The sequence below is a fragment of the Hyla sarda genome, chromosome 4 (assembly GCF_029499605.1).
Source record: "Hyla sarda isolate aHylSar1 chromosome 4, aHylSar1.hap1, whole genome shotgun sequence".
NCBI lineage: Eukaryota > Metazoa > Chordata > Amphibia > Anura > Hylidae > Hyla > Hyla sarda.
This window is the reverse complement of record NC_079192.1, coordinates 138,264,390-138,286,692: the sequence shown is the minus strand read 5'-3', so window position 1 is coordinate 138,286,692 and position 22,303 is coordinate 138,264,390. Positions and strand designations below refer to the sequence as shown.

Here is a 22,303-nt window from a genome sequence, read left to right as displayed (position 1 = left end):
AGGCTGGCCATTAAAAAATCTGATAAAGGCTTATCTTTAAAATTAGGCACTTTTGTCTTACTTATGTTTAGAACAAGAGAAACTACTATATAAGGTATATAATGTACTTTCTTAAAATGTCTTGGAATTTCTGTATTCACCAGATAGTAATAAATATGAGGTACACTTTATATTTTATATCACAGATCCACTGTGAACCCGCAAGAAAATCAGCATGTCCCTGCTTATTCTGTATGAAATATATCACTTATGGAATCACTGTAATGGGATGTATTCAATTCAGCCCTATTTATGACACTAAAATTACCTGGCAGTTTATACACACACTTGCTTAGTGGTCTTGCTTATATGGTCCACTTTTTATATTAAAAACCCTGAAATCTCATTTTGTGAAATAACCAAACAGGTTTTGCAAAAACTAGTATTGTCTTTGAAGTATGAAAGACCATGTCAACCATTTAATATATTTACGGTAATTCCGGTGCATTTAAAAAAAAAAAATCTTAAACACATACATTTAGAAAACATAATGCAAAACAAGTAAATATATATATATATATATATATATATATATATATATATATACACATACACATTTTTTTTCTCTAGCTTGCTCCTGCCAGTCAGTTCTAGAGCATGAGCTATTCATGTGTTTAGTGATGGTTTAAAGATATTTAACCATGATCAGTGGCTGAATGGGCATGAGCCAATAATATGCTACATAGTAATTGTTCATTCCCATCCCCTGAACTACTTGGTAGGGCAAAGTATATTCCACAGAACACAATAGCCGCAGTAGAAACCACCTCCAATAGTAATTTGAGTTTGAAAAGTTTGGACTATTTTCACGTGATGGGACAAAAACAAATTCAATAATAAAGTCTTTATTTCTCAAAGCTTACATAATTATACAGATCTTATAAAGTAATGGCAATCCCTGAATTTATGACCATTGCATGGCCAAACAGTGGGATACCCACTGATCCTGAGAATGTAGGGGCCATAGCAGCCCCATAACTGACTGTGCACTGTCAGCACAGCTCCATTTACTATCTCAGAATCACAGGGGGAATACGCCCTACATTTTCTCATAGTTGTTTCTTATAATGTTAAATAAGAAGCCAAACCTAACAAAAATCTACTACAAAAAAGAATGACCAAAACATACTCTGTATTCAAGACCCATGGACTCTGTCTTGCAAAATGATCAGAATGCTTTACTTTATTACAAAAATGAAGAAAAGGGCCTTAATTGTGTTTTTTTTTCTTTTTTTTTTTAGACTTGAAGGAAGTTGAAGAAGAACCCAAAGCCTATACATATTTAGAAATAAAATAATGAACTTATAACATCACAGTGAAAGTTGTGTAGTCTTAGCACAGCACCTTTACTAGTCAACATACTGTAGTATACTGTAGAGTCACAGTATCACTGACAATGAATAATTCCCCACATTCATTTCCAGCAGACACAGCACCTCTTAGCCCAACACGTTTTCAGGTGAATGTTGTTAGTGAGGGCTATGACAATCCCACCTGTGAAGGAGATAAGGACCCTCCACAATATGAAGAGACATCTTTTGCTAGAGAAGACAGGCTTAGAATGAATTATGGTCCCGGAAATAGGGAGATGTTCAACAACATCCTGCACAATGGGGACACTATTAAGACAGAAGGAAGTTTCCATCCTTATGATACTCACAATCAAACATATTACATGAAAACATTTGGTCACAACACCATGGATGCTGTTCCCAATATCGATTATTATAGAAATACCGGCAGTATCTCTGGAGTTAAGAAAATACGGCCAAGCCTGGCAGAGATCCATGAGCAGCTGTCAAAGGTAAGTCAAGTAGTAAGTGCGCTGTGCTTTGTTTCCAAAATATTTTCAACAGTATCTAGGCAGCATAAAATAGAGTCTGGGGGGTTAAATATTCCAACATATAAGAGTTAGTACATTACCATGAGCTGTACACCTGCCACTAAATTCTGTTCATTTTATCAGGATAAATCTTATACTTTATATTCAATGGGGGAGATTTATCAAATGATTTAGACTGGTTTTTCCTGTCTAAATTTGTCGCACAGAAAGTCGCAGTCTAAATATGTGCGACTTTTTTGCGACTTTTGCTCTAGAGGATTTTTAGAACATGATGCATTCTAGTCTATTGTATATGGAAATGCATTTGAAAATGCATTGGTGCTGAATTTATCAAAAGCGACTTTTCAGCGACAAGTCGCATCGGCTGAAAGTACGCCGAAATGTCAGACCATGTTGGAGCAGGTTTAAATACAGTCTAAAGCATAGATCCCGCAGTCTGTGCAGAGAATTTATCAAGAGCCGTGCAACTTTTAAAAAATTAGGCGCACAATAGACCAGCCTGACCCTCTGTAGTTTGGTCTATATTGATGCGGGACATAGACGGCTTTGATAAATATCCCCCATTGTATCTACATGAATTATGTAACCAAACGTCTAGGTTTGCTTCTAACTGGAAAACCCTCTTTTAGCTAGCACTGTAGCTCCTTCATTCTGAGGATTGGTAGGGGTCCTTGGAGTTGGACCTCCACCAAACAGTAAAAAATTTCATATATGCAATATGCTAATATGTCTAATAGGAAAAAAAAAACCTTTACAGCACAGTATGAACAAATTAAAAGACAAACTTGAACCATTTAGAAGGTTCAGTGGTACATACAATGATACATTTTATCATTCTTTCATCTCTATGAATGAACAATCAGTTTAACGTATGGGAAACAATTATATTGTCATTTATTTTCACCCTAGTTCCAAAAAGATTTTCTTTGCTCATTTTCATTCAAATAATTGCAATAATCATTCTGCGTAAACTGGCCTCAAGCGATAATATCAAGTGACTCTTTAATTCACACAGCCGGACCATTCATGCAATAGATCTGCCTGAAATGTAAATCCTGAAATCCTGCAATGTGCTAATAAGCTGCTGACTTCAGATTGACATATACCGTATATACTCGAGTATAAGCCAACCCGAATATAAGCCAAGGCCCCTAATTTCACCCCAAAAACCCAGGAAAAGTTATTGACTCGACTATAAGCCTAGGGTGGGAAATACATCATCCCCCCCTGTCATCATCCAGACCCCCGTCATCATCCCCCCCCTTCATCATCACCGCCTGTCAATCCCTCCATCAGTGGTCTTCAACCTGCGGACCTCCAGATGTTGCAAAACTACAACTCCCAGCATGCCCGGACAGCCATCGGCTGTCCGGGCATGCTGGGAGTTGTAGTTTTAAACCTCTGGAGGTCCGCAGGTTGAAGACCACTGCGGCCTTCGTCATCATCCAGACACCCCCTTTAGTTTTCTACTCACCTCCCCTTGGTGGGAAGGAAGAGTGAACTGGTCTGGGCCATCTATGCTGCAGGGACCGTCCGGTGGGGAGGGTTAGTCGTTCCGGGCTGTCCATTTTCACCGGGGGGGGCCCTCTTCTCCGCGCTCCGGGCCCGGCCCCGGACTAGTGACGTTGCCTTGACGCCGACGCACAGGGACGCGCATGCTTAGAAGGATTTAGAAGGAATGTATAAAAGACCACATGCCTATGATAACTGAAAATGAATTAGAGTAGGCCTTGTAATAAATGTGGCACATCATTGTCTGTGTGCCGCAATCTATGCCAACTGGGAGCTGGAGGAAATTTTTTATAATTTACTGCAATTTTCTGGCATAAATTATAGTAAACTTGTAGGAGGCTCCGTCACCTCTCATAGGTGCTAAAAAGTGTCAGGAGCTGCGCAAATTATTGCATATAGTGAATCTTGTACAAAAAAAGCATTTTGTTTTGTACATTGTGTACATGTTTTGATAAATTGCTGCCAAATTAACAACATTAAGTGCAGCTATATTAGTTTTCTCTTAGCTCCTGACAAACCGATGATAAAATTGTCACTTTCTTATTGCCTAAACATGTTAAAAATAATTGCAATTTATCATAGGTTTTTGTCTTGCCTCTGTAAGGCTGGGTTCACATATATCTGGCATCCGGCATAGTTTCCCTCCAGCATGCACCGAAGGGAAACTGATGCTAGAACTGATTCTGTTCATTTGAATGGGACAGTTCACAATCATCCACCATCTCAATTATGCCGCCGGATGGTTGGACATGCCATTGAGCACCGGACACGGGAATACAGCAACCAAACACTTATTATGTGTTGCAGGAAATTGAAATGAAAACCGTAATTTTTGCAACTTTTGGTTGTGGTATTTGGGGGTTTCATTTTTACACAGTACACTTTACGGTAAAACTGACATTTGCTATTTATACTGTGGGTCAATATGATTAAAACAATACACATGGTTACAAACCTTTCTATTTTTGTACTGCTTTAAAAAAAAAAAACTAAAACTCTTTAAACAAAATAAGTAAGTTTAAAACTGCCCTAATCTGACCCTCTATAACACTTATTTTTACGTGTACACAGCTGTATCAGGGGTAATTTTTTGATCTGTAGTTTTTATTGTACTTTTGCGTTTGTGATTTTTTTCTGGAATGTGATGTGACCAAAATTCAGCAATTTTGGACTTTTTTTTTATGTCATTCACCGTAAAGGGATCATTAACATTATATTTTAACTGTAAGGAACCGAAGGGTTAACTTGCACTGAGAGCTTTTGTTTGGTCTTGTTGCTTTTGGTTATGCCTGTCTGCTGAAACTGGTCAGCTGACCTTGATTGAACACCTGGTCTGGACCTATCTTAGCTGGCAGTCTACGCCCAGTCTTTGCCTGCTAAAGAGCTCAGTTTGTACTCCTAGCTGGCTTTCTGTAAATCTGGCATTTTGACTTTTGGCTTGTCTTCTCGACTTCTCTCTGGTATTAGCGATTTTGTACTCTGACTAACTCCTGGTGTTTGACGCGTATAGTGGACATTGACTTTGTGTTAGTGTGTTAGTTTTGCTTTGTTAGGCTGGGTTCACACCACGTTTTCTTAAATACGGTTCCCGATTACGGTTTGGAGGAGGGGGGCGGGGCTTAATACGCACTCAGCCGTATTCGGGAACCGTATTTAATGCAAGTCTATGAGCCGACCGAGTGAACCGCAGCCTCCGGTCGGCTTAGTTTTCGTCCATATGCGGTTTCCCGACCGCAGGCAAAAACGTGGTCGACCACGTTTTTGCCTGCGGTCGGGAAACCGCATACGGACGAAAAGCCGCGATTAAGCCCCGCCCCCCTCCTCCAAACCGTATACGGGAACCGTATTTAAGAAAACGTGGTGTGAACCCAGCCTTAGTCTGTCTGTTCCCTACTCTTCCTTGACCTGAGTCTGTATTATTGTATTTTATTATTTTTACAGTTGACGCCACTCTAGGGAGGGACTGTCACCCATTGCCTAGGGCGGGTACGTAAGTAGGCAGTGTTAGGGGTGTGGGCGAGAATAGTGTGCACTCCTTCCCTTCCCAGTCGTGACATTACAGTTCGGATATTTCCTTACGCAGCCATACCAAATATGTTGATTTTATTCTTCTACAATTTTCATGTGTAACAGGGAGAAGCAGGAGATTAAATTTTTTATTGTGAGAGAGGCTTTTTCACCTTTATTAAAACTCACCAAAGAGGACTATTTATAGCAATTTTTGGATTGCTAATACTTTTCAGTGCTATGCATAGGCATAGCACTGTTCAGTAATACCGGCGATCTACTTCTCTGGTCTGCCTCTGACCAGAGGAAAAGATTGTCATGAAGCAGGTGAGGAGACCTTCGGCCACTATCTTGAATTATTGGAACCCTGCAATTGCACCTTAGGTGGAATGATAGTAACAACTTGTCTGCTCATCCGTGCTACCTCCTTCTGACCAACCTGTGCCTCGGACCCTCCGGTCCCGCCCACGGCTTCTCAGCAACAGTACATAAAAGGATATGTCTGGCACTCGAGGTTGAAGGATAAATGAAGCTTGCTTTATTGAAATCTTGACATAGGAATCATACAGCAGATTGGCTGACGCGTTTCGCACCAGCCTGTGCTTAATCGGTCTACGATTAAGCACCGGCTGGTGCGAAACGGGTCAGACAATCTTATCTGCTGTATGATCCCTATGCCAAAATTTCAATAAAGCAAGCTTCATTTATCCTTCAACCTTAAGTGCTGGACTTATCCTTTCTTGTTAGGTGGTATGATGAATTCTGTAACCCACCCCACCAGTATTTATCACGGCATCTGAATTGTCGATGGTGGGCTTCAGCATAATTGCTGATATCCGACATTAGCGTCAGGTCCCCGGATGCTGATAGCAGCTGGGACCCGTGGTCTATGAAGCAAGCACCGCTCCTGCACTTGCTGCATAGATTGAACAGGCTCAAGGGTGTAAATATATGCCCTGTTGTGCTAAGTACCAGGCAGCCAGGACATAGATTTACAACCTGTGCCCTCTAGGGGCTAATTGGTCAATGACCAAGATATTTCCCCAATCTCCCTTCCACCCCATCTGACAGTGTTGTGATGTTAAGATATATAAATGTGTGTGTGTATGTGTGTGTGTATATATATATATATATATATATATATATATATATAATCTCTCAATGGGCCTCATTTACTAAGCTGAAACTGACCAGTTTTTGTCTGGTTATTTTGGCGCAGAGTGTCTGCAACATGTCTGCGCCATTGTGCGACAGAGTGCGCCTGGAAAATCCGACAAACCCGACATTGCACTGTGAAAAGCCAAAAAGGAGGCATGGTCTGTCGCAAAGGGTGCATGACCGGACCAAAAAGGGGCGTGGTTTCACAACTCGACCGATTTACTATTGAATTCACAGAATATCCTGTGGATAAATGGCTGGAAATATCCACCTAGAAAAAGTTGGTCAGAAAATGTTCCCAACTTTTCCCAATAGTAAATAGAGAGGAATCCTGCAAGTCTGAAACAACATTTCTCACTAGTAAAAACCTGACACTCTTAGTAAATGAGGCCCAATGTGTTTGTGGGTGTATGTATGTTCCAGCATCACTTGCAAACTGCTGGAGATATTTTGACACTTGTTACTTAGTTACATAGTTAGTATGGTTGAAAAAATCCATCAAGTTCAACCAAGGAATTGAAGGAAATGGGTATGGTTGGATGAAGGGGAAGGCATGTGATTTTATATTTCTGCATAAGTATAAATGTTATATTGTTCTAGGAATGTATCTAACCCTGTTTTGAAGCTTTCAACTGTTCCTGCTGTTACCAGTTCCTGAGGTAGACTGTTCCATAAATTCACAGTTCTTATGGTAAAGAAGGCGTGTCACCCCTTGAGACTAAATCTTTTCTTCTCCAGACGGAGGGAGTGCCCACTTGCCCTTGAGGGGGTTTAACCTGGAACAGTTTTTCCCCATATTTTTTGTATGGGCCATTTATATACTTATATACGTTGATCATATCCCCCCTTAAACGTCTCTTCTCTACTAAACAAATGTAATTCTTTTAATCTTTCCTCATAGCTAAGATGTTCCATACCGCTTATTAGTTAAGTCATACGTCTCTGCATCCTTTCCAGCTCCACAACATCCCTTTTATGAACTGGTGCCCAAAACTGAACACCATATTTCAGGTGAGGCCGTACCAATGCTTTATAAAGGGGGAGTATTATGTCCCTGTCCCTTGAGTCCATACCTCTTTTGATACATGACAATATCCTGCTGGCCTTAGAAGCAGTTGCCTGACATTGCATGCTATTCTGTAGTCTATGACCTACAAGTACATCCAGATCCTTCTCTACCAGTGACTCTCCCAGTTTAATCCCCCCTAACACATATGATGCATGCAGATTTTTAGTACCCAGATGCATAACATTTATCCACATTGGACCTCATTTGTCAGGTGGATGCCCAGACACTTAGTCTATCAGAGTCCTCTTGTAGCTTATACACATCCTCTATAGACTGTACTGTGCTACAAAGCTTGGTGTCATCTGCAAAGATAGAAACAGAGCTGTTAATACCATCCTCTATATCATTAATAAATAAAGTAAACTGAACCTTGGGGTTTCCCACAATGCACATTAAGCTTACTAGTCTATAATTACCTGGGGAAGACCTAGAGCCCTTTTTGAAGATTGGTACCACATTCACCTTGTGCCAGTCAACTAAAAATATAGAATAGTCAATTTAACCCTAACCCACCCCATGTGCAAGGGTGGGTTTATTTTTTTTTTGGGGGGGGGGGGGGGGGGAGTCCCATGCAAGTCTATGGGACTTCCGGTGCCTTGCTCCAAAAGCTCTGCATCTCATGGTGAGTGTGTCGGTCTAGCTTAACATTAATGCTTATGCAGAATTATAAAACTACATCCCTTATCCCCTTACACCCTTCACTTCAATTCCCTGGTTGGACTTGATGGACGTATGTCTTTTTTCAACCATACTAACTATGTAACTATGTAAATGAGGACTAGTAAAGCATAATTACAACTAATACAACAATGCTAAATTTCCACTAACATTAACAATGCATACATTAAGAAATTGGAGGCAAGATAGAATTATTATTGTACGTCATGATCATAACTTGGCTAGAATATGCTATTTTTCTATGCATCTAAAGACTTGAGATGCCAGGGTATTCCTGTCATATACTTATCCATATCTGAATCAACAATACATTTCCTCTTTTAGATACATTATCATAAAACATTTTGTTGCTGCATTGTGAGCATCCGGTATCTGAAAACTTTCAGGTGGAACCAGATTATAAAGAAAAAAAAATAATAAGTGAAAAATAAAAAATGTTTAAATAATAAAATACAATTCATGCATCTACTGGAGGAATAGGACATTTCTTTAAAAAAAAAATTCTAGGCATATATTAGGGGGGAATAGTAATCTTGTGTGCATACAGGAGAACATTGAGCCCATTGCTGTATGAATTTCCATAAATAAAATCAGGTTGGCAGCACCTGTAAATATAGAAGTTGATTTACATAATAGTACATGCTGAAATGAACCAGTCAATGCATCAATCCATCTTCACCAAGATGACGTGTTCTGATGAAGCTGGATTGACAGCACCCAAATGTTGATTAGTTTAAGTGAATAAATCTTTTCAAAATTGAATGTTGTCCGAGGTTTATTTCATATGCTGAGATGCGGGGACAGAGATATGTCAGCTGGTATCAGTATATTTACTTGTGTTAATAAATAATGACATTCAATATCATAGACCCTGCCTGAGGAATGAAAACGCATTTCTTTACTTCGCGTGCAGTGTACTTTACATTCAGTGTAAACTTCTTACTATTTCTGCTCAAGGATAAAAGGTTATTCTTCTACATTCCACATTATTCACAACAACTGGCCAAGTAGCCATCACAGTCACAGCCCGAAGCTACTGATTTACGCTTATCGTCCTCTTCCGGTAGCATTTGCACCAAGGCCGAGCAAATAACACACTAACTGTGCCAAATGGCCACATAAACTTGACACATTTTGCACACTAGATTCCCAAGAGACATTTATGAAAGAAAATGAATCGTATCGACTGCTCGGTATATACAACGTTTAGGGAAAGATTTACTTTTTCAAGAACCAATGCCAAACTTTTTTTTTTTCAGAGGATGCTGGTTATCTTGAAAAGCATTGAAGCCTCTGTTATCTATTTAGTGTTAGAGATTATCTGCTTTATTCACACCTCACCAAACCTTGGCTAAGACTATCAGTAAATATACAACTGCATTGTGTAACAGGACTGTGTCTGATAAGTCTTATTTGCCTGCTTTATCCATCACAAACTTGGCTATGCACAATGATCCCAAGTTGACAACCATGATAAACATGGTCAACAAAAGGTGCTTATCACAGTTCCGAGCTATGGACCACCTGTACCCTTTCTTCTCCTCCTTCCCCTTTATTTATTTTTTCAAATTCTGTAAATTTATTATATCTCAAAAAGTATTCCCCAACCAATCCCATTGGGGTCATAAGTAGCTCTCTAGTACCTGTATGTAGATGTGGCTCTCAAGCCTCCGTATGTGACTTTCCAGGTGTTTGCAGCTGGATGTTATGGTGCACTAGTTGCACTACCAGACATGTTACAGCATTACTAGAGCTTTGTAGTAGGTTGAAGACCATATCTCTTATAGTTAAGGAGAAAAACATATTGCTCAGTAATATTTTAATAGGCTTTTTCCAATTTAATATTCAGTATGGCTCAACCCCATTTGTTGTGTTTAAAATGAGTTCACAAGCTATAAAAGGTTGGGGACATTTGTCTCAAGATATTTATGGGTAGTGTCACACTTAGCGTATATGCTGCATATTTTCTGCGGTATTCTGGGCAAAAACATCTTATCCCCTATCCAAAGGATAGAGGATAAGATGTTTGATTGCGGGTGGCCTGCTGCTGGGACCCCCCGTGATCTCCCTGCAGCACCCACATTCTATGCGGGGCTGCGTCTCCAGTTACGGAAACCTCCGGGTTTCTGGGACTGGGGAAATGACGTCATGCCACGCCCCCTCCATTCATGTCTATGGGAGGGGGTGTGACGCATAGAATGCGGGTGCTGAAGGGAGATCGCGGGGGTTCCCCGCAGCGGGCCCCCCGCGATCAGACATCTTATCCCCTATCTTTTGGATAGGGGATAAGATGTTTTTGCCTGGAATAACCCTTTAACTACCAATGGACTTCAATGGGTAGGAAAATCCACAGCAGCAAATACGCAGCAAATTTCTGCATGTGTGACCCTACCCTATATGAAATTTTTTTTATAATCTTCAGTATCTGTTCCATACATTGATAACAAATATCACAGATCTTGTCACTATTTGAAACCATTTATGATGGAGCAATATAAAAATATTTTTTTTAAATCTTTTTTTGTTTAGTAAAAATTTTATGCAAAGTGTTAGGCATTAAGTTTTTTAATTGATAAAAGGAGAAAAAGTATAAAGGTGACTCACATTTCCACACAAAACCTTAGTTTGGCCAAAAATGTTTTTACTATGAAACAAACTGCAAATGAACATCATTGCTGTATTTACTATTCTGCAGCAAAATGATTGTAGAAACAAAAGGTCAATGAAAGTTATTTTTCATAAAATATGTGTTCCCAATGTTTAAGCTCTAGTTATGTTTATATTTAATTGGAGATCTGAATGTTAGGCTACAGATCTGTACAAGACAACATATACTCAAAATATTTTGTACACTAAATTTTAAAGAGATATTTATGAAATACATCAATCATAACCTATGGCTTTGTAGGTAGAACATTTGGGAAGAATTTTTTTTCAAGACCAAACGAGACTGCTTTTTTAATAGGATACTGGGTATCTGAAAGCAATGCCGATTATTTTATCTACTGATGTTAGAGGTTATCTGCTTCAGTCACGCCTCACCCAACCTAGGCTAAGACTATAAATGAGTAAATATACAATACTAAAAGAAATCACTGAAAAGTTAGACAGTCTAGATAGTGAAACAATACTGAAGATTTATTCCACCAATAAAAAATGAAATGTTTCGGCAGACTCAGTGCCTTTCTCAAGCACATTTGAGAAAGGCACTGTGTCTGCTGATATGTTGCATTGAAGTGTAAGTGCTTAAAGGGGTACTCCGCCCCTAGACATCTTATACCCTATCCAAAGGAGGGTCCCGCCGCTGGGAACTTTGTTCAGTGCCTGAGGATGGGCGATACAGGGGCCGGAGTATCGTGATGTCATGGCCCTGCCCCCTCGTTATGTCACACTGCAAGTCTATGGGGGACATAGTGTCCATCATGCTCACTCCCATAGACTTGTATTGAGGGGGGCAGGTGTGACATCACGAGGGGGCGGGGACATGATGTCACAATACTCTGGCCCCTGTATCGCCCGTCATCAGGCACGGAGCAAAGTTCGCTCTGTTCCGCAGATGATAGGGGGTGCTGCAGGATAGATCACGGGGGTTCCCAGTGGTGGGACCCCTGCGATCGAACATCTTATCCCTTATCCTTTGGATAGGGGATAAGATGTCTAGGGGCAGAGTACCACTTTAAATACCGCCTTTGCTGTGTAACAACATACTCTCATATCTGATCTGGGAGCCATCGCAAATGACAGTCGGTCACCCCTAATAGTGACACAATAATGGCATAAGGGACACAATAACAGCTCAGCCATTTGTGTAGGACATCCTGTGTTGCCTCTCATGGTAAGGCTTCAAACTGGCATTTTCAGCAGAATAATACTTGGCCACACACAGCAAGGGCTACTCAGGAACATCTCCACCAGATAGCAACACTTCTTTCACCTCTTCATTTGCCAGATTTATTGCCATTTGAGCATTTATGGTGAGCCAGCTCCAGCAACCTATGAATGTACAGGATCTCCAGGCCCAGCTGCAAGATCTGTGGATAAATATGCTACAGGATGCCATGCAGAACGTGAATGCCTGCATGCTCAAAAGTATTTCCTTTTTTATCCGGGCTAGAGGGGGCCCAATAGGGTCCTAGAGCCTCCTTTCAGTTAAATAAATAAAAATATCTTTCCACTCTAATATTGTATTAACTTACATATTAATCATCATAGCTTTCACACTCAAAGGGGGACTCCACCCCTAGACATCTTATCTCCTATCCAAAGGACCCCCGCAATCTCTCCTGCAGTACCCACGTTTTTCAGCTGCTGATGACAGGCGAAACAGGGGCCGGAGTATCGTGATGTCACAGCCCCACCTCTTCAATGCAAGTCTATGGGAGGGGGGAGTGGTGGCAGTCACGCCACCTCACATAGGCATCCATTGAGGGATGGGGCCGTGACATCACAAGGGGGCGGCCCCTGTATCGCCCTTTATCAGCCATGGAGCGATCTTTGCTCCATGCAGCTGAAGAACAGGGTTGCTGCAGGAGAGATTGCGGGGATCCCCTTTGGATAGGGGATAAGATGTCTATGGGCGGAGCACCCGTTTAAAGTTTCATTCAGTTCCAATAACTCCTTCTTGGTGCATTATTTTTATTGTCAATGATTGTACATACAAAAATTGGAGATTTAGGCAGCACTCCTCATGAGGATCCTTTAAAAATTTATAAAATGTAAAACTTTTGAGTAAAAAAATAAACAACAAAAATGCCAGCTTTTAATGTTACATGTGTCATTTTGTGGTATTTTTATTGTAGTTTTTTAAAGTTATGAAGTTTAGTGCCTGCATTTTCTTGTGTTGTTTCCCATAACGAATGACGTAGTTCATAGATTGTCTACTACAATGATTTATTTTTAAATTACTTGATTTGTATTGTACAAAATGCCATAAAAAGGCAATAAAAACACAATACACATTTACACATTTTTTTTAAATTAGCATTTTGAAAAAAAAAAAAAATGCCATGAATCCAAACAATGCACCAAAAGTAACAACACCATAAGGCTAAGTTTACACTTGGTTTTATAATTTTGGCGTTTTGCCCAAAAAAAAACGCCAAACGGCTCCTGCCCCCAGATGTTAGCTGTAAATCAATGAAAAAATGCAAAATTTTTTTCCACTTTGCATTTTTCAGTTTGTTGTTTTTTTTAATCCTTTTGGTGTTGTTTCACTCTTTTTTGGCATTTTTCAGCTCCTTGGTGATTATGCAAAGTTGCAGCATGATGAGCCTATGGCGTTTTTCTCCCATAGAAGTCTATAAAAACGCCAAGAAAAATGCCATATGTGTCTTAACTTTGGCGTTTTTGCAGGCTTTATTTTTTATCCTTTTGGAGATACCTTTTTTAATAAAATTTCGTAGGGTACCATTAAAAGAATTAATAAAAAAGATACAATAGTGATGGAAAAAATAGAATTTAACGAAATGTATCTTTTTTATAACAACATTTTTATTAAATGGGCACTGTCAGATACTAAAACTTTTGATATGTTGAAAAGTATGTCAAACCAATAGGTTTTGCAATTGCTTTCATTAGAAAATTTTCAGTATTTCATACTGAAAAAGCCAGTCAAACAACTGCCCCCCCTGCCTGCTTGGACACATACTAGTCCTGCTGTGTCCATGCGTCATCACCTATGTCATGGACACACTTCCTTGATTGACAGCTTTGAACAATGGGCTCACAGCTGGAGGAAAAATCCTCCCACTGTCATCTTGTGTCCCGCTACTGTCAGTGAGTACAAGCTGGGAGTTGTAGTTTTGCTAATGCTAAAGGAGATGTGAGCAGACAGCATACTGATTGAGGGGGCAGAGACCTGCACAGTGAGGCCACACCCCCTCTCTTTGAGAGGAATTCAGACTAGTGAGCTAAATTAAAAGTGTAATAAAAAAAAAAAAAGATGCTAGACACATAAAAATTTCATGTACATGGTCAGGATTAGGTACTGAGTGATGCATTTAAAAAAATGTTTTTTTTTTTTGGATCTTACGGGTACGCTTTAATGTTTAAACAGGGATCAATTTATGTGTGCGGGCAGGGCACTAAAAATATAGCCGACAATAATAAAAATGTAGTATGTGCATTTTTCACTTTTTTTTTCTTTTTAGGTAGTACTATTACTTCCAGCATGGAACACACTGTTCCATGATGGGAGTAGTAGTACTTGTACTAATTGACAGATCGCCCCGGGTCCGTTGCGATCCTTCTGTATAATTTATCACAACTCTCTGCGGGAAATATGAATAGGTGTATATATATATACACGTCAGTGTAGGGGACCATAAAAGAGCAACCGCCCGCATCTATACATTATACAGGAGGATCGCAACAGGTGTCAGGAGTGACATCTGCTGTGATCTTTCCTTAACTGCAGGTACTACTACTCCCAGCACACTCTGCTCAATGCTGGGAGCAGTAGTACCTGCATTAATAGACAGATTGCAACAGGTGTCAGAAGTTACACTCGCTGCGATCTATCTATTAATGCAGTTACTACAGCTTCCAGAATGGAGCAGAGTGTGCTGGGAGTAGTAGTACCTGCAGTTAAGGACAGATCACAGCTGGTGTCACTCCTGACTATTTATTGCAGAGATGCGGAGCGGCTTTCTCCTGCGCTCGCATCTCTGCACTATACTCCGGCCAGTGATATGAATAGAACATCACTCACTCACTATTTCCCACTGAGAGCGGTGATTGGCTGCAACCATCCAGCCAATCCCCACTCTGGGCGGAAAATATCAATGAGTGATGTGAATTTCTATTCACATCTCTGGCCGGCCCGGAGCACAGAGCAGAGATACGAGCGCCCTATAGAGCTGCCCTCATCTCTGCTATATTATGGATGATCGCATTGAGTGTCAGGAGTGACACCTTCGGGGATATGTCTATTAGTACAGGTACTACTCCCATCATAGAACAGTCTGTTCCATGCTGGGAGTAGTAGTACTATGTAAAAAATTTAAAAAATTGCGAAAAAAGCTGAAACACACATACAAACTTTATTAAAAATTTATTAAAATTTTGTTATAAAAAAAAAATGTTATTGAATACATTTTTCCCATCCCTGCTGCATCCTTTTTTTTTTCCTTTGGTACCCAACAAATTTTGAAAGATACGCCAAAGGGGCTAAAAATACATCTTCCACTCAAATGCAAAAATGCCTGAAAAAACTTCAGACGCAGGAAATTGCACTGACCTTTTTTCTGGCGTTTTTTTTTTTCACACAAAAAAAATGTAGGAAAAAAAACCAAGTGGAAACTTAGCCTAAAAAATATTACTTGTAGTGTGTTTAATATTTTCTTATTGAATTTCAGCTAGCATTTTGGCTGCAGTGCTCTCTAACCAGAAAAGTAAGAAAAATGCCAGGAAAAGTGCTGCAAAAAAACTCGATTGGTTTGGATTTTGGTTTTTCATCATGTTTTAACCTTGAAATCTACAAAAAAAAAAAACTATTAATATCACCAATAGTCCCATTCAACCTTTACCTTGGCATAATAGCAGGCCTAGACTTATACAAGTACCTCCTACACTGTGGAGGGCTCTATACTCATTTAAGAAAAAAATAGAGCTGCAAACTCCAATACTTATAAAAATTACAAATGTTTATTAATCATCTTTTAAAAATATAATAAGAGGTATTATATACAATAAAACACCAATAAAAACCAACCAGGGTGTTGCTGAATAATATGCTCTTCATACAATACACACTATAGTAGTTGTAGTAAAGTGTACACAGGATGACAAATACTACATAAGGGGTTAACTGCAGGATTAACATGTGCACACTTGGGTAATATTCTCATCCCATGATTATCTGCCAATAACTTCTCGTTACTATATATCATGTCCTTAATGCCTACATATTGCTGACGCTGTGCTGACCAGCAACCCATAGTCCTATGTACACTCACCCATGTTGGCTCCATAGGAGGAGAAATGTTGCTGTATAGAGACATGCTTGAATAAATGCACTTTACCTATTTGAGTACTGCGCCATTGGATTTTCTATATATATATATATATATATATACACGTGTGTGTGTATATATATATATATATATATATATGTTACGCCGAGCGCTCCGGGTTCCCGCTCCTCCCCGGAGCGCTCGCTTCACCTCCTCCGCTGCAGCGCCCCGGTCACGTCCTCTGACCCGGGGCGCTGCGATCCTGCTGCTAGCCGGGATGCGATTCGCGATGCGGGTAGCGCCCGCTCGCGATGCGCACCCCGGCTCTCCTACCTGACTCGCTCCCCGTCTGTTCTGTCCCGGCGCGCGCGGCCCCGCTCCCTAGGGCGCGCGCGCGCCGGGTCTCTGCGATTTAAAGGGCCACTGCGCCGCTGATTGGCGCAGTGGTTCCAATTAGAGTTATCACCTGTGCACTCCCTATATTACCTCACTTCCCTTGCACTCCCTTGCCGGATCTTGTTGCCTTAGTGCCAGTGAAAGCGTTCCTTGTGTGTCCCTTGCCAGTGTTTCCAGACCTTCTGCCGTTGCCCCTGACTACGATCCTTGCTGCCTGCCCCGACCTTCTGCTACGTCCGACCTTGCTTCTGCCTACTCCCTTGTACCGCGCCTATCTTCAGCAGCCAGAGAGGTGAGCCGTTGCTAGTGGATACGACCTGGTCACTACCGCCGCAGCAAGACCATCCCGCTTTGCGGCGGGCTCTGGTGAAAACCAGTAGTGACTTAGAACCGGTCCACTAGCACGGTCCACGCCAATCCCTCTCTGGCACAGAGGGTCCACTACCTGCCAGCCGGCATCGTGACAGTAGATCCGGCCATGGATCCCGCTGAAGTTCCTCTGCCAGTTGTCGCTGACCTCACCACGGTGGTCGCCCAGCAGTCACAACAGATTGCGCAACAAGGCCAACAGCTGTCTCAACTGACCGTTATGCTACAACAGTTGCTACCACAGCTTCAGCAGTCATCTCCTCCGCCAGCTCCTGCACCTCCTCCGCAGCGAGTGGCCGCTCCTGGGATACGCTTATCCTTGCCGGATAAGTTTGATGGGGACTCTAAGTTTTGCCGTGGCTTCCTTTCCCAATGTTCCCTGCATCTGGAGATGATGTCGGACCTGTTTCCCACTGAAAGGTCTAAGGTGGCTTTCGTAGTCAGTCTTCTGTCCGGAAAAGCCCTGTCATGGGCCACACCGCTCTGGGACCGCAATGACCCCGTCACTGCCTCAGTACACTCCTTCTTCTCGGAAATCCGAAGTGTCTTTGAGGAACCTGCCCGAGCCTCTTCTGCTGAGACTGCCCTGTTGAACCTGGTCCAGGGTAATTCTTCCGTTGGCGAGTATGCCGTACAATTCCGTACACTTGCTTCAGAATTGTCCTGGAATAATGAGGCCCTCTGCGCGACCTTCAAAAAAGGCCTATCCAGCAACATTAAAGATGTTCTGGCCGCACGAGAAATTCCTGCTAATCTACATGAACTTATTCACCTAGCCACTCGCATTGACATGCGTTTTTCTGAAAGGCGTCAGGAACTCCGCCAAGATATGGACTCTGTTCGCACGAGGCGTTTCGTCTCCTCGGCTCCTCTCTCCTCTGGTCCCCTGCAATCTGTTCCTGTGCCTCCCGCCGTGGAGGCTATGCAGGTCGACCGGTCTCGCCTGACACCTCAAGAGAGGACACGACGCCGTATGGAGAACCTCTGCCTGTACTGTGCTAGTACCGAACACTTCCTGAGGGATTGTCCTATCCGTCCTCCCCGCCTGGAAAGACGTATGCTGACTCCGCACAAGGGTGAGACAGTCCTTGATGTCTACTCTGCTTCTCCACGTCTTACTGTGCCTGTGCGGATGTCTGCTTCTGCCTTCTCCTTCTCTACAGTGGCCTTCTTGGACTCTGGTTCTGCAGGAAATTTTATTTTGGCCTCTCTCGTCAACAGGTTCAACATCCCAGTGACCAGTCTCGCCAGACCCCTCTACATCAATTGTGTAAATAATGAAAGATTGGACTGTACCATACGTTTCCGCACGGAGCCCCTTCTTATGAGCATCGGATCTCATCATGAGAGGATTGAACTTTTGGTCCTCCCCAATTGCACCTCGGAGATTCTCCTTGGACTTCCCTGGCTTCAACTTCATTCCCCAACCCTGGATTGGTCCACTGGGGAGATCAAGAGTTGGGGGTCCTCTTGTTCCAAGAACTGTCTAAAACCGGTTCCCAGTAACCCTTGCCGTAACTCTGTGGTTCCTCCAGTAACCGGTCTCCCCAAGGCCTATATGGACTTCGCGGATGTTTTCTGCAAAAAACAAGCTGAGACTCTACCTCCTCACAGGCCTTATGATTGCCCTATCGACCTCCTCCCGGGTACTACTCCACCCCGGGGCAGAATTTATCCTCTCTCTGCCCCAGAGACTCTTGCCATGTCCGAATACGTCCAGGAGAATCTAAAAAGGGGCTTTATCCGTAAATCCTCCTCTCCTGCCGGAGCCGGATTTTTCTTTGTCTCCAAAAAAGATGGCTCCCTACGTCCTTGCATTGACTACCGCGGTCTTAATAAAATCACGGTTAAGAACCGCTACCCCTTACCCCTCATCTCTGAACTCTTTGATCGCCTCCAAGGTGCCCACATCTTCACTAAATTGGACTTAAGAGGCGCCTATAACCTCATCCGCATCAGAGAGGGGGACGAGTGGAAAACGGCATTTAACACCAGAGATGGACACTTTGAGTATTTGGTCATGCCCTTTGGACTGTGCAATGCCCCTGCCGTCTTCCAAGACTTTGTCAATGAAATTTTTCGTGATCTATTATACTCCTGTGTTGTGGTATATCTGGACGATATCCTAATTTTTTCTGCCAATCTAGAGGAACACCGCCGGCATGTCCGTATGGTTCTTCAGAGACTTCGTGACAACCAACTCTATGCCAAAATTGAGAAATGTCTGTTTGAATGCCAATCTCTTCCTTTTCTAGGATATTTGGTCTCTGGCCAGGGACTACAGATGGATCCAGACAAACTCTCTGCCGTCTTAAATTGGCCACGCCCCTCCGGACTCCGTGCTATCCAACGCTTTTTGGGGTTCGCCAATTATTACAGGCAATTTATTCCACATTTTTCTACCATTGTGGCTCCTATCGTGGCTTTAACCAAGAAAAATGCTGATCCCAAGTCCTGGCCTCCTCAAGCAGAAGACTCCTTTAAACAACTCAAGTCTGCCTTTTCTTCGGCTCCCGTGCTCTCCAGACCTGACCCTTCCAAACCCTTCCTATTGGAGGTTGATGCCTCCTCAGTAGGAGCTGGAGCTGTTCTTCTACAAAAAAATCCTTCCGGGCATGCTGTCACTTGTGGTTTTTTCTCTAGGACCTTCTCTCCAGCGGAGAGGAACTACTCCATCGGGGATCGAGAGCTTCTAGCCATTAAATTAGCACTTGAGGAATGGAGGCATCTGCTGGAGGGATCAAGATTTCCTGTTATTATCTACACCGACCACAAGAACCTCTCCTACCTCCAGTCGGCCCAACGGCTGAACCCTCGCCAGGCCCGGTGGTCTCTGTTCTTTGCCCGATTTAATTTTGAGATTCACTTTCGTCCTGCCGATAAGAACATTAGAGCCGATGCTCTCTCTCGTTCCTCGGATGCCTCAGAAGTTGATCTCCCTCCGCAACACATCATTCCACCTGACTGCCTGATCTCCACTTCTCCTGCCTCCATCAGACAGACTCCTCCAGGAAAGACCTTTGTTTCTCCACGCCAACGCCTCGGAATCCTCAAATGGGGTCACTCCTCCCATCTCGCAGGTCATGCGGGCATCAAGAAATCTGTGCAACTCATCTCCCGCTTCTATTGGTGGCCGACTCTGGAGACGGATGTTGGGGACTTTGTGCGAGCCTGCACTATCTGTGCCCGGGATAAGACTCCTCGCCAGAAGCCCGCTGGTTTTCTTCATCCTCTGCCTGTCCCCGAACAGCCTTGGTCTCTGATTGGTATGGATTTTATTACTGATTTACCCCCTTCCCGTGGCAACACCGTTATTTGGGTGGTCGTTGATCGATTCTCCAAAATGGCACATTTCATTCCTCTTCCTGGTCTTCCTTCAGCGCCTCAGTTGGCTAAACAATTTTTTGTACACATTTTTCGTCTTCACGGGTTGCCTACGCAGATTGTCTCGGATAGAGGGGTCCAATTCGTGTCTAAATTCTGGAGAGCTCTCTGTAAACAACTCAAGATTAAATTAAATTTTTCCTCTGCATATCATCCCCAGTCCAATGGACAAGTAGAAAGAATTAACCAGATCCTGGGTGATTATTTGCGACATTTTGTTTCCTCCCGCCAGGATGACTGGGCAGATCTCCTTCCATGGGCCGAATTCTCGTATAACTTCAGGGTCTCTGAATCTTCCTCCAAATCCCCATTTTTCGTGGTGTACGGCCGTCACCCTCTTCCCCCCCTCCCTACCCCCTTGCCCTCTGGTCTGCCCGCTGTGGATGAAATTTCTCGTGACCTTTCCATTATATGGAGAGAGACCCAAAATTCTCTCTTACAGGCTTCTTCACGCATGAAGAGGTTCGCGGATAAGAAAAGAAGAGCTCCCCCCGTTTTTTCCCCTGGAGACAAGGTATGGCTCTCCGCTAAATATGTCCGCTTCCGTGTCCCTAGCTACAAGTTGGGACCACGCTATCTTGGTCCTTTCAAAATTCTGTGTCAAATTAATCCTGTCTCTTATAAACTTCTTCTTCCTCCTTCTCTTCGTATCCCTAATGCCTTTCACGTCTCTCTTCTCAAACCACTCATCCTCAACCGTTTTTCTCCCAAATCTGTTCCTCCCACTCCTGTTTCCGGCTCCTCGGACGTCTTCTCGGTCAAGGAGATTTTGGCTGCCAAAAAGGTCAGAGGAAAAAATTTTTTTTTAGTAGACTGGGAGGGTTGTGGTCCTGAAGAGAGATCCTGGGAACCTGAGGACAACATCCTTGACAAAAGTCTGCTCCTCAGGTTCTCAGGCTCCAAGAAGAGGGGGAGACCCAAGGGGGGGGGTACTGTTACGCCGAGCGCTCCGGGTTCCCGCTCCTCCCCGGAGCGCTCGCTTCACCTCCTCCGCTGCAGCGCCCCGGTCACGTCCTCTGACCCGGGGCGCTGCGATCCTGCTGCTAGCCGGGATGCGATTCGCGATGCGGGTAGCGCCCGCTCGCGATGCGCACCCCGGCTCTCCTACCTGACTCGCTCCCCGTCTGTTCTGTCCCGGCGCGCGCGGCCCCGCTCCCTAGGGCGCGCGCGCGCCGGGTCTCTGCGATTTAAAGGGCCACTGCGCCGCTGATTGGCGCAGTGGTTCCAATTAGAGTTATCACCTGTGCACTCCCTATATTACCTCACTTCCCTTGCACTCCCTTGCCGGATCTTGTTGCCTTAGTGCCAGTGAAAGCGTTCCTTGTGTGTCCCTTGCCAGTGTTTCCAGACCTTCTGCCGTTGCCCCTGACTACGATCCTTGCTGCCTGCCCCGACCTTCTGCTACGTCCGACCTTGCTTCTGCCTACTCCCTTGTACCGCGCCTATCTTCAGCAGCCAGAGAGGTGAGCCGTTGCTAGTGGATACGACCTGGTCACTACCGCCGCAGCAAGACCATCCCGCTTTGCGGCGGGCTCTGGTGAAAACCAGTAGTGACTTAGAACCGGTCCACTAGCACGGTCCACGCCAATCCCTCTCTGGCACAGAGGGTCCACTACCTGCCAGCCGGCATCGTGACAATATATATATATTGTAGCCGTAGACCGGCTGGTACTGCCTCCAGCTTAATAATGGATAAGAACAAAGACGAGGTCCGGCACCAGGATGGTTGCAAATAAAGCTTGTGTTACTTTATTGAAGAAATCGCTGTACACGGTAGGACGTCTGACGCATTTCGCACATAAATGTGCTTAATCGTAGACTGATTAAGCATGTCCTATCTTGTACAGCGATTTCTTCAATAAAGTAACGCAAGCTTTAATTTGCAACCATCCTGGT

The 22,303-nt window shown here is 43.2% G+C and overlaps 1 protein-coding gene across 3 annotated transcripts in view; it reads left to right on the top strand.

Moving 5' to 3' along the window:
* SLC12A1 (solute carrier family 12 member 1) overlaps positions 1-22,303 on the top strand; it is a 197,411-nt gene that overhangs the window by 810 nt on the left and 174,298 nt on the right. For all 3 annotated transcript variants that reach the window (XM_056572280.1, XM_056572281.1, XM_056572282.1), the window contains exon 2: positions 1,281-1,843. In XM_056572280.1, coding sequence (XP_056428255.1) covers positions 1,436-1,843 — 408 coding nt within the window. In that variant the 5' untranslated portion in view covers positions 1,281-1,435. The remainder of the gene's footprint in view (positions 1-1,280; positions 1,844-22,303) is intronic.